Source organism: Eptatretus burgeri, chromosome 16 (assembly GCF_056783735.1).
Source record: "Eptatretus burgeri isolate ZD-2024b chromosome 16, Ebu_testis_v1, whole genome shotgun sequence".
Classification (NCBI taxonomy): Eukaryota; Metazoa; Chordata; class Myxini; order Myxiniformes; family Myxinidae; genus Eptatretus; species Eptatretus burgeri.
This window is the reverse complement of record NC_140976.1, coordinates 23,594,019-23,607,294: the sequence shown is the minus strand read 5'-3', so window position 1 is coordinate 23,607,294 and position 13,276 is coordinate 23,594,019. Positions and strand designations below refer to the sequence as shown.

Here is a 13,276-nt window from a genome sequence, read left to right as displayed (position 1 = left end):
GCACCACATTTGCGAGATGCACCGCATGCACCATACACACACACCGCACGCACCAGATACACAGCTTCTACCAGATGCATCACACGCACCAGATAAACTGCACATACCAGACGCACTGCACACACCAGACGCACTGCACACACCACATTCACCAGACACACTGCATTCACCAGTAGCACCAGGCATGCCACATTCACCAGACGCACAAGACACACCGCATTCACCAGAAGCACCAGACACACCACAATCACCAGATGCACCAGACGCACTGTATTCACCAGATGCACCGCTTCCACCAGATGCACCGCACGGACCAGATGCACCACACACACCAGACACACCAGACGCACAGCTTGTACGGGGATGCACAGCGAACAGCAGACACACAAAACACAGCAGAAAAACCAGACATACCAAACACATCGGAAACACAGCTCACACCAGACACATCGGACACACAGCTCGCATCACAGCTTGCACCAGCTGTACAGCTCACACCAGATACACAGTTCACACCAGACACACAGCTCACACGAGACACACAGCTTGCACTAGACACAGCTCGCACCACTCGCATCATTCCCACCACACACATCATACCCACCACAATATCCTTCACAATAGCCTCTCTCCTTCTGGGCAAGGCTAAGCATGAAGGGACAAATAATTTTTCCATTCGGGTGGAGAAAAATGTTTCGACAAGGACAACATGAAACGAATGCTTTGTAAGTAACCCTTTCACAACACATGGATTGGATGGAAATGTAAAGATTTTATTGTCACCGACTGACCTTGACAGGTGGATCTCGTCAACATCGGAGGCTCTGACATCGTAGATGGGAACCATAAGCTCACACTTGGCCTCATCTGGAGCATCATTCTACACTGGCAGGTCAGAAAGATGGGACAGTTGGTTCCCAACTACAATAGTGCTAAGATACACTCTACAAATGATGTATGCAAATCAGGCGAGTTTTGATCTCCCAACCCTTATATGCTCCAATATATTCCCCTTTTATCCTCATCTATTCTACCCCCCATTTCATTATCTTTCCCCTACTCCTTTCTTCTACCCCATATCGTCTCCTTCCGTGTGTTTTCTCAAGTTTTTGTTTTGAAAATGTACGTCTCATTCTCTCACGTACGTCATTTGGAGCCCTCTGCCTCCTCCACCAACAAGGTGTGGGATATTACAAAATTATCATCCCAGGACTTCATTTGCATTGAGTTGTAGTGGTGAAGGCAATGAAGCATTAATAGTCACCTTGGTTGTTCACACACCCATCCTGTCATCAACGAATTGACATTTTGAGGAACTTATGACAGTGTCTGTCCTGAACTACAGAATTTAGAACACTCACAAACACTATCCAGCACCACCGTGTGTCAATAATACAACCCACGTCTTACCTGTCAAATTTCCAGATAAAAAGTTGAATTTTGTAAAAACACGCAAATAGAAACCACAAATCGGTTCAGAGTTCTATTTTCTCCTAAACACAGAACTGTTGGCTCTGTATGTCGTTTCATTTGTCATTGTGGCAACCATCTTTACATTCCAAGCTCCAGGGGTGTATACTATTGTTGCATCAGATATTCCACCGGTCTCACCACATCCAACCACCTTTTACCCCCCCCCCCCCGCCTTCCTCCTCCCACATCATCCATTGGTATTATCCTTGATATGCATCCATGTTTCTTCCCATCATGTTTTCATTTCCCAGCTTGTCATCCTACAATCTGTCTAAATCACGAAACCGTTTCCTATGACTCAACCTGTTTTATTTCTTGGACTTCTTTCCATTCTGTTATCTATCGCTTTATCATCTCATATCAGAGCATCATTTAACCCTTTGAACCCTAAGCTGCTTGGTCTTTCGCCCCCCCCCACCCCCCAACCTGGGCTCCCTGGAGAAAAATCCTGCCCGGGTGTATGGAGGTTTGAATAGCGGCTGGTAAACCGGCTGCTCAGGTGTATGGAGGTTTGAATAGCGGCTGGTAAACTGGCTGCTTGGGTACATGGAGGTTTGAATCGCGGCTGGTAAACCGGCTGCTCAGGTACATGGAGGTTTGAATAGCGGCTGGTAAACTGGCTGCTCGGGTATATGGAGGTTTGAATAGCGGTTGGTAAACCGGCTGCTCAGGTACATGAAGGTTTGAATAGCGGCTGGTAAACCGGCCACTTAGGTATATGGAGGTTTGAATAGCGGCTGGTAAACTGGCTGCTCGGGTATATGGAGGTTTGAATAATGGTTGGTAAACCGGCCACTCAGGTATATGAAGGTTTGAATAGTGGCTGGTAAACCGGCTGCTCAGGTATGTGAAGGTTTGAATAGCGGCTGGTAAACCGGCTGCTCAGGTATAGGCAGGTTTGAATAGTGGCTGGTAAAAACCGGCTGCTTGGGTATATGGAGGTTTAAATAGTGGCTGGTAAACCGGCCACTTGGGTCTATGGAGGTTTGAATAGCGGCTGGTAAACCGGCCACTTGGGTCTATGGAGGTTTGAATAGTGGCTAGTAAACCGGCCACTAGGGTTCAAAGGGTTAATGTGATCCGTTACAATATGTGGATTGTGGAGTGGACTCGAGCAGGTGGTGGTGTCATTGTGGTTATATTTGCAGTACGCAGCAATATTATTTGGCTTTTCCAGTTTCATTGACTCGGATCCGATGAAGTTTTGTCATGCGTCTGAAGACCTCATGTCTTCAGTGGATTTGAGTCCTCAGGTTTCTGAAACTCTGAGTGAAGTTGGTGATTTCAAAAAATTCCTCCCAATTTAGAAATCCTTCCTGAGTCTAAGCATCCTTGTTTGTCAATAGAGTTTTCTGTGTCAGTCTGTCTGCGTTTTTCTCAATCTGTCTCCATCTCTGGGTATTACAGTTGAAAGTGAACTGAAATCCCATCAACGTGTCCACACTAGTGAGGAAGGCTGACATGCTACTCGGTGTTATCGAAAGGAAATTCAACCAACTTAACAGGGAGACTCTGCCACTACTCTTCAAGACCTTGGTGAGGCCTCTCCTATAATATGGCAACATCCCGTGGAAATTCCAAAGAGGATGTTGAGAGAGTAGTGAAGGACCAGAGGAGGGCAACGAAGCTGGTGCAGACTCTCGGTGATCTCCCAAGTATCAACAAAGGTTAAAAATCCTCAACATGCACTCACTATCCTACCGTCGAAGAAGAGGGGACATGATAATGGTTAATAAGATCATTTCTTCTTAAGTCAGTATTCATCTCCTTCCCCTTTGACAATCTCGATCGATCCGCCATCATCGGGTGCTCTTCCACGCTTCATGTGCTCAATGTTTAACTTTGTCTGGGAGAATGTCAGGCACTTTGTCCATGATGGGTTTTATCCATGATGTCATCTTCTGCGGTGTTCTTTATAATATTTATTGGAAAATTCTGACACTTCATGATCAGGTGCTGATTTCGAATTTTGTTCCCATCTTCCTGCTTGAGTTCCAAAATGTGGTCCCCCACCTGCCCCCCAATCTTTCTCTTTATTTGACTTTCTTCATGGTTCGGTTGTTTTTAGTTGTTCGTGATTCACAGGTGAACGATCTGACGTCTTTAGTGCAGTAATATGTTTCCACACTGACTTGCAAAGCTCGATATATTCGATTTATGATTCCGATTGTCAGACCTTTTAATTTACCTTCTTTTCCTAGGGTTTTTGATCTTTTAAATTGCTTCCTGCTCGCTTTTCATCGCCCGTTTCCACCGACGAGAAAAGTGTTTACTGCATTCTTAATGTTGTGAACCACTCGTTTTTCTTCGTCTTCATTTGTGTACATAGTCGAGGCTCATGGAAGAGCTAGTACACTGAAAGGATCAGGATGTAACAGCCAAGAATAGGATGCAAGACACGCATGCATGGAGTGGACAAAATGGACACAGAAGGAAACTCCAAGAAGGAAAATTGGAAGGAGGAGGGATTGAGTGGGGTTAACGAGGGGATAAAATAACATGGTTTTGGATTTCGGAAGATCTGACATGGTGGTGAACAGTTGTCTTGAAGACCTGGAGGGAAGAATGAGATTGAAGACGATGTGGAAATTGATTCCACAGGTGGGGAAAAAATTGAGGAACAAGTGAATGGAGGTGAGCAGTGATCCTAGATTTAGGTGGTTTCACCAGAAGGGAGTTGATGGTGGACCATGTGAGCCCTGCAGAAACCTGGGCGGAGGAGCACAAAAAAGAGCAGAGGGTGCAAGACCAGAAAGAAGGCAGAAGACAGAGAGACCACCGACCTGTCTGCGATGCCAAAGTGATAAGCCCATAAACCCAGTTTCATCACGGGACATTCCAATAATCTTAAAGGCCTTGGTTTCCACGGCATCAAGCTCAACAAGGTGTGAGGCAGGGGAGCGAGCTCAGAGGGGAGAACAGTACTCCATGAAGTTGTGGAAGGAGTTCAGGTGTGCCAAGGAAGGACTTTGTGTGCCGGAGGATGCCCAGTTGGTGGTTGGCTTTGGAGGCCAACTTTGAAATGTGGTTTACCCCAGAGAGATCATGGTTGATGATGAGACCCAGGAGTTTGAAGGACTAAACTTCCTCAAGATGATTGTTAAGAAAGTAGGTGGGGGAGGGAGACGGCGGTTGCCAGACGGTCCTTTTGGAGAGAGCGAAAGTGAGAGTGTGAGATTTGTCAGGATTGAAAAACATATTCCAAGTGTGACCAGCTTGTGATTTTTTTTTTCAAGGTCTGAAGAGAGGAAAGAGGCTGCAGCCTGCCCGTCTGAAGGACGATGCTACTGTGGAGGGTGGAGTCATCAGCAAGTAGATAAAGGGGATCTTCCAGAGATTTGGAGAGATCACTGATGAAGATCAGGAATAGGACTGGGCCCAGAGCACTGCCTTGGGGCACTCCATCATTGACAGGGAGAGGAGACGAAAGGATTCCGTTGAGAGCCACACGCTAGCAACGAGAGTATAGGAAGTTGGTAATCCATGTGTGGAGTTGGCCTCGGATGCCACAGGCAGACAACTTGGAGAGTAAGGCAGGATGCCAGACTGTCGAGTACATTTTATTTGTCTGTTGTTTTGTCTTCAAGTGCTGACTGTGTTTTAATGTTCTAAATGGAAGATAGTTATTTTATTTCTCAAATGATTGAGATAAATTGATTCGAACTTTATCTTCACGAATAAGTGTTTCACTGGACTAGTCTGTGATCACTTACTGAACTGAAGTTGTTGAAGAACTGAGATGTCCTGCATCATGTCCTTTTTGGTCTTGAGTACATTTTCTTTTTCATTGTCCACTCTGATGGGGCCTCTCCAGGTCTATTTCGTGGTTTTTTTTTTCTTTTCTTCTGAAAACAGGGTCATGTTGTCTGCGAACTCGATGAGTCTGTTACCCCTCTCGTTTTGGGTGCCACAACCTAATTTGCCAATGGAGATCTCATTGGCTTGTCATGTTTCAACTTTGGTATTGAAGTTTCCCATTATTATCTTGAAGTGGAGATTTCCATTTTTCATGCATAGTTTCTTCTACCTCGTCAATCTTTCTGCCCACCTCCATTCCTTTGTTCCTCGTTTTGCTCCGTTGGTGAAACTGCCTTCCAAAAACTGTTCCATCCCACTCTTCCCTTCATGGTTTCAAGCAAGCTGTGCACCGCCATCAGTCACCCCCTACTCCCCATCATTATCTACAATATTTTATTCCTCTATTAACCATACCCCACTCAACTCTCTTACAGGTTACCGTTTCCTCTCCTCACTCCTTTTTTCCCCGATTATTCATCCCCTTGCTTGTTGTTGCCAACGTTGACTCCACTGCCATAGTTGTCAGTACCTTGCCTGTGACGTCACTTTTACATGAGCCGAGATGTTTTATGCCAAAAAAAAAAAAACTTTTATTTTTTCATCAGAGTAGTTTGTTCCTTGAATTACCTTGAAATACCTTGAGCTCTTACTTATTTGTAAATGTAATTAGACTTGGTGGCATAATGGTTAGAGTGTATGTTTTGAGCCTATTAGGGTGGCAGTTCAAATCCTGGGTTGAGTCACGCCAAAGCCTTTAAATATAGTAGGTGCCGTTTCCTTAATTGATGCTCAGCATTTAAAAAGGAGAGAGAGAGCATGGACAATCAATCTTAAGTTAGCAAACATTGCATAGGCTTTATGGGCTGTGAAAGGCCTTGACCCTGCCTTGAAGTTCCTTGTCTCTGGGGGTTGGGGGATAGGGAAAATCATATTAATCAAAAGGTTTTTGCTACCTTACACCAGAAGCATTTTTATTTCTCACAACTACGATTCTTTAGCCTCTTGTGAATGATGAATCCAACACTTCTTGGTACTTGCGAAATCAAAGATTCCTAATCACAGGTTGTTCCAAAAGTCGCTGTGCATGAGAACATAGTAACAGAATGATGAAGGATTACTTAGAAAGACATTTTACCTGTGTTGAAAATGGTGTCCATGTGTGCATGCAGACAAAGCATCCATACGTCCTTGCGTATTCATGAAGACATGCATCAACTCAGCCTGAGAATTCTTATCTCCACTGCCGAAGGTGGATGGAGGTTATGTTTTCACCCCTGTCTGTCTGTTTGTCTGTGAGCAAGATATCTCAAAAAGTTGTGGATGGATTTAGACGAAATTTGGTGTACAGATTGGGTTTATGACAATGCCCAAACGATTAGATTTTAGTGAAGATCCGAATCCGGATCCAATTATGAGAATTTAAAAAAGTTATTCTTGACCATTGAGAAATAGGGCCAAAAACAATATATAGCAGGATGTCTCAAAATGTTGTGGACAGGTTGGGTGTGTGACAAGAATGAACTGATTAGATTTTGGTGAAGATCCAAATCTGATAATTTAATTTTTCAAGTGATTCTTCACTATTGAGGGATAGGGCCAAAACGATATGTAGCATGCATGATATTTCAAAATGTTGTGGACAGGTTGGGTGTGTGACAAGAATGAACTGATTAGATTTTGGTGAAGATCCAAATCCGATAATTTAATTTTTCAAGTAATTCTTCACTATTGAGGGATAGGGCCAAAACGATATGTAGCATGCATGATATTTCAAAAAGTTGTGGACGAGTTGTGACAAAACTTGGTGGATGTGTTGGGTACGTGACAAGAACAAGCCGATTCGATTTTGGTTTAGTTCCAGATTCATATCCGGCCTATCAGAGGGATACAAACCGTAAACTGTTCAGCCTAGCGGAGGGGGGTATGCACTCTGCCGAGTGCCATTCTAGTTGTTGATTTGCATCCTTTGGACTCCTTGACGCTTTAGTCCCTGAGACCCATGGACTATTTAGACCCTTCAGACCCTTTCGATCGCTTTATTCCTTTTAGACCCCTTTAGACCTCTTCAACTCCCTGGACTATTTAGACCCCTGAAGACCCTTTAGACCTTTAGACCTCTTCAAACCCTTTGAACCCATGAGACCCTTTTAGATCCTAACTACTATTGGAAAATACTCTTTGACCTACTATTGGAAAATAATAGGAGGTTCAGTGATGTTCAGTGATGAAAGCTGGATCTCCATCGAAGGTCATGGGTCTTGCAGCAGGACAATGACCCCAAACACACTTCAAAAAGCACCCAGGAATGGTTCAAGACAAAATGCTGGACTGTTCTGAAATGGCCAGCAATGAATCCAGATCTAAATCCCATTGAACACCTGTGGGGAGATCTGAAAACAACAGTTGAGAGAAGGCACCCTTCAAATCTGGAAGAACTGGAGCAGTTTGCACAAGAAGAGTGGGTCAAGCTGTCAGTAGAGAGGTGGAGGAAGCTCAATCACGGCTATGGGAAGCGCTTGACTGCAGTTATTTTGTCCAAAGGCTGTGATACCAAATATTAAATCTTGGGTGTCAATAATTTTATCAATGCTATTTATTTTTATTTTCTGATTTAAAAGGATGTATAAAGTTCTGATTCAAAAACAAAGGTTCTGTAATATTAACAGTGAAATAAAGAATTGTGGAGATGAAATATTTTTGTTAATTTCAAGTTATTTTTAGAAAGAAAATTGTGAGTTATTTGAAAAAAGTGCAAGGGTGCCAATATTTTGGCCATGACAGTAGATATGTGAAATGGATGAGAGATATGTGCAGTGGATGTGTGTAGGTTTGGTCTGACTTAGTCATTTATTCCTTTTAGGTCCCTTTATTCCTTTTAGACCCCTTAAGACCTCTTCAACTCCCTGGACTCTTTAGATCCCTGAAGACCCTTTAGACCTTTAGACCCCTTCAAACCCTTTGAACCCATGAGACAGGTTTTAACACAGGTTAAAGTCAAGGCCATCCAAAACATGAAAATCACATCTGCTGGGATCCTGCTCACTCTCCTCCCCCCCCCTCCGCATTCTCCTCCTCCCCCCCTCTCCACTCCCTGCCCCTACTCCTCTCTACCCTGCCCCTCTCCCTTCCCCTCTCTCCCCTCCTGTCTCTCTCTATCTCTCCCACCCCTCTCCTTCTCTCTCTCACTCCTGTCCCTCTCTCTCCTACCCATCTCCCTTTCTCTTCCACCCCAATCCCTCTCTCTCCCACCCCTCTCCCTCTTTCTCCCACCCCTCTCCCTCTCTCTCCCACCCATCTCCCTCTCCCTCTCTCTCCCCCCACCCCTCTCCCCCACCCCTCTCCCCTCTCTTCCCCCTTCCCTCACCTCCCTCTCCCTCTCACTTTCTCGGAGTCAGATGCATTCAATCCTCTCAAGCTTATTACCTGCACCACCATATATATATATATATATATATATATATATATATATATATATATATATATATATATATATATATATATATATATATATATATATATATATATGAGAAAACAAAGACCCAATCACATTTCTCACCTGTGAATGAAGGGAATAACCAATGATCTCTCACCTATGTGAAGTGGGTGAGGTTACCCCAGAATGTTTCTGGTACATTCTCTGTTGTAGCTGTTCGACGAGCCTTGACTTTGTGTACAAAAAAACTTGGCCATAGGTTTTCATTCATGTCCAACATTGTATGCTGCTGCTACTACTACTACTACTTTTTATGGCTACAATTATTCCCACTTTGTTATGGGTTCTGGGAAACGTTTTTGGCCCAAGTCCTTCATGAACCTGCTGACCATGCCTGACGATCAACTGGAGGTGACAGGTAATAAACCGAGAGAACACTGACCTTGATGAGATGTAAAAGACTCATCGGGGGAGATTCCATTAATGTTGAGAGTTTTAGATTCCAAATAATCCAGGAGACAAATATGATGAGTCATGTGTAACATTTCTGCAAATGATGCCACATTGTGCCACACAGGATCCTATCCCACTGACAGGCAGAAGATCTGGAATTCAGTAGTTCCATCCATCCATCCTTTGGGACCATACTCTATACATAGCATTGGTGCTGGCTAAGCAGTCTCCTTGGCTATTGGGCACAATCCTGAACAGGTCACTACTCCAACACAGATTCCAGAAAGTTGGCATTCATTTTGCCAACCTCAGAAGGATGACAGGCAGGGTCAACCCCACCTGGTATTCATTCAACAGCGAAGGGGGATTTGAACTCAGGATCCTAGGATCCCAAGCCCATCCCCCTAACCATAAAGCCTACACCAGGCATCGTCAGTATCCAAGCAAAATCTCAGTTTCAATCTGTTTCTCCGATCGTATAGTCAAACTAACCCACCATTCTATTTCCATGATCACCCACTGGAAGAGTTCAGTCTCTGAAACTCCGAGGTCTCCCCATCAACCATGATCTCTTTGACTCACCATCATGTCAGCCCAAAGGGTAGAGTAGTGCTTTTTTGAACTTTTGGTAAAGCCTTTCCAGACTCTGTGTGTGTGTGCGTGTATATATTTTTTTCATTTTTGGATTTATTCTGATTATAATTATTTTTTGTTAATTTTTCAACTTGTAATTTTTCAATGAAATATATAGAGCAACAGTAAAAGGAGGCCAGCCCGGCTTTGCTACGGAGACATCTCAGAGAGGTCATGGCTAAAAGTGAGGCCTAGAAGTTGAGATCGCACTGACCATGGAAATAATATGCAGACACCATGGCTGACCTTGTGGGTGGTTGACTGGTTGGTCTAGGTGTGTGGCTGACCATGGTGACTGACCATAACAGTGACTGCCCATGGAAATAGATGGGTTCATTTGATGGTCTTTCGGAAGTAACAGGGTGAGGCTGTGATATTTCCCAGGATTGAAGGACATGTTCAATTTGTGGGACCAGCATCTAATAATTTCCAGATCGGCAGAGCCTGACGCAGCTGCTTTCTGCCTATCGGTGGGATGGAGTTCTGTGCAACACAGTGTGGAGTTATTGGCAAAAAGGAAGAAGAGGAGTTTCCTTAACAGAGGAGTTTTCTGTATATGAGAAACAAGACAGAGTCCAACACACTTCCATGGGGGCACCCTAGTCTCTACTGGGAAAGCAGAGGGCTCCAATGATAGCAATGCCTTGACTATGAGATTCCTTTGACAGCAAAGTTAGAAATCCAGGAAGTAAGGCAGCCTTTTACGCCACAGGCTGAGTGTTTGGCAAGCAAAGTGGGATGCCAGACTGTCAAATGCCCGATATCTATCTATAATTCCAGCAATCTGTGTGTGTGTGTGTGTGTGTATGTGTGTGTGTGTGTGTGTGTGTGTGTGTGTGTGTGTGTGTGTGTGTCTGTGACCGCTGTTTCTCGACAACCACTGGTCCGATCTAATTGAAACTTTCCAGGCATATTGCTGGGGACCTGAGGATGTGCCTTTTCAAGGTTTGATATTAATCAGATAAGTGCTTCCCAAATTATGGCCATTTATTTACCAAACCAATGACATGACACGTTGCTGCGTAGGCATGGCTGCGTAGGCCGGTGCGCGGCCGGCTGACGATGACGTCACGGGCTGTGCCGGTTACATGGCAGTGAATGTCATGGCAAGCAAAGACAGGGAGGTGAACTTGATTTTAATTTAGATTTTCATAATTCCAGCAATGTGTGTGTGTGTGTGTGTGTGTGTGTGTGTGTGTGTGTGTGTGTGTGTGTGTGTGTGTGTGTGTGTGTGTGTGTGTGTCTGTGACCACTATTTCTCGACCACCACTGGTCCGATCTAATTGAAACTTGCCAGGTATATTGCTGGGGACCTGAGGATGTGCCTTTTAAAGGTTTGATATTAATCAGACAAGTCCTTCCCAAGTTATGGCCATTTATTTACCAACCAATGACATGACACGTTGCTGCGTAGGCGTGGCTGTGTAGGCCGGTGCGCGGCCGGCCGAGGATGACGTCACAAGCCGTGCCGGTTACATGGCAGCGAATGTCATGGCAAGCAAAGACAGGAGGTAAACTTGATTTTAATTTGGATTTTAATTAACTCTGTGTGTAGAAGTGTGGTTGTTGCGAGAACGAAGGAACGGCCGGTGTGGTTGTCGTTTCTGGCTCGCGGTTTGAAAGTTTTTTTTTTGCACTTACGGCCACGCACGTACGGGCACGTGAAAACTAAGGAATGGCCTGTGTGTTTGTTGTTTTTGGCACGTTGTTTGAAAGTTTTTTTTTTTTTGCACATATGGCCACGCACCCCGGGCACACACTCGTCTATCTATAATTCCAGCAATGTGTGTGTGTGTGTGTGTGTGTGTGTGTGTGTGTGTGTGTGTGTGTGTGTGTGTGTGTGTGTGTGTGTGTGTGTGTCTGTGACCGCTGTTTCTCGACAACCACTGGTCTGATCTAATTGAAACTTGTCAGCTATATTGCTGGGGACCTGAGTATGTGCCTTTTCAAGGTTTGATATTAATCGGACAAGTGCTTCCCAAGTTCTGGCCATTTATTTACCAAACCAATTACAGGACACATTGCTGTCTAGGCGTGGCCGATGGGGAAGAGATCCTCAGCCGAGTTCCCCTTTACGGGTTACAATGTACGGACTTCCGGATAGTGATGACACTGTATTCCAATAATTTCTCGATTTCTTTTGCGCATTTATCGATAAACACAATTCCCCAATCCAGTCGTCGTTTACGAGAGCGAAGGAACGGCCTGTGTGTTTGTTTAAAAGGTTTTTTTTTCGCCTCTCTTCTCTTTGTGTTTTTCCTTGCGATCACATTGCGAAAAGGCAAAATACGTTGGCGCTAATTGAATAATTGGCCATCTATCTATAATTCCAGCAATGTGTGTGTGTGTGTGTGTGTGTGTGTATGTGTGTGTGTGTGTGTGTGTGTGTGTGTGTGTATGTGTGTGTGTGTGTGTGTGTGTGTGTGTGACCGCTGTTTCTCGACAACCACTGGTCCGATCTAATTGAAACTTGCCAGGTATATTGCTGGGGACCTTAGTATGTGCCTTTTCAAGGTTTGGTATTAATCGGACAAGTGCTTCCCAAGTTATGGCCATTTATTTACCAAACCAATGACAAGACGCGTTGCTGCGGCCATTTATTTACCGTGGTGTAGGAGTGGCAATGGTCAATGGCAGTGAATGTCATGGCAAGCAAAGACAGGGAGGTAAACTTAATTTTAATTTGGATTTCAATTAACTCTGTGTGTAAGTATCACAGCAGTTGTTACTTCAATGCAAGCGATAATTCGTGGAATGATGTGAACATTCCGTACGGGGACGCACCACTTCTGGATAGTGATGACTTACTGTATCTATATGTTTATACTGAAGGACCAATTTTGTGCTCCTCCTAGCAGTCGCGTCATGTTTTTCTCGGTACTGTGACCTGGACTGAAAGCAACTTCGTACCTGTAAGAGTGCATCGCACATAGTGGCAATAGTCAACCTTCAACTCTGAAGCAGAATAAACACTTTTCGTTTTACATTCGTTCATATGGCGATGTGTGACGTCACCGCTGAGAGGCGTCAGGACGTCATGACATCATTGGTCATTCGCAGACGTCATTACGTCTGCCGTCGACCGACCGTCACCGCTGAGCGGTGTAATTCCACTCCTCGAAAATTGCGTCTGCAATGGAGAACCCTCTTCTGCACATGCTGACTACCTCAGAATGTGAATTTGACACAAAAATGTAACAAGAAACATTGTATCTTCTATATATTAATACTGAAGGACCAATTTTGTGCTCCTCCTCGAGGTCGCATCACGTTTTTCTTGGTCCTGTGACCTGGACTAAAAGAAACTTCGTACCTGTAAGAGTGCATCGCACATCGTGGCAATAGTCAACCTTCAACTCTGAAGCAGAATAAACACTTTTCGTTGAGACGGGGGTGAGGAGTGAAGAGGCGGGGGCGGGGGATGAAGAGACGGGGGCAGGGAGTGAAGAGGCGGGGGGTAAGGTAAGCAAATTTTTGGGCGGGGGT

The 13,276-nt window shown here is 44.5% G+C and overlaps 1 protein-coding gene across 6 annotated transcripts in view; it reads left to right on the top strand.

Moving 5' to 3' along the window:
• Positions 1 to 13,276, top strand: part of LOC147010706 (dystrophin-like) — a 1,018,488-nt gene that overhangs the window by 202,852 nt on the left and 802,360 nt on the right. For all 6 annotated transcript variants that reach the window (XM_085859617.1, XM_085859614.1, XM_085859615.1 and 3 more), the window contains one exon: positions 800 to 892. In XM_085859617.1, coding sequence (XP_085715743.1) covers positions 800 to 892 — 93 coding nt within the window. The remainder of the gene's footprint in view (positions 1 to 799; positions 893 to 13,276) is intronic.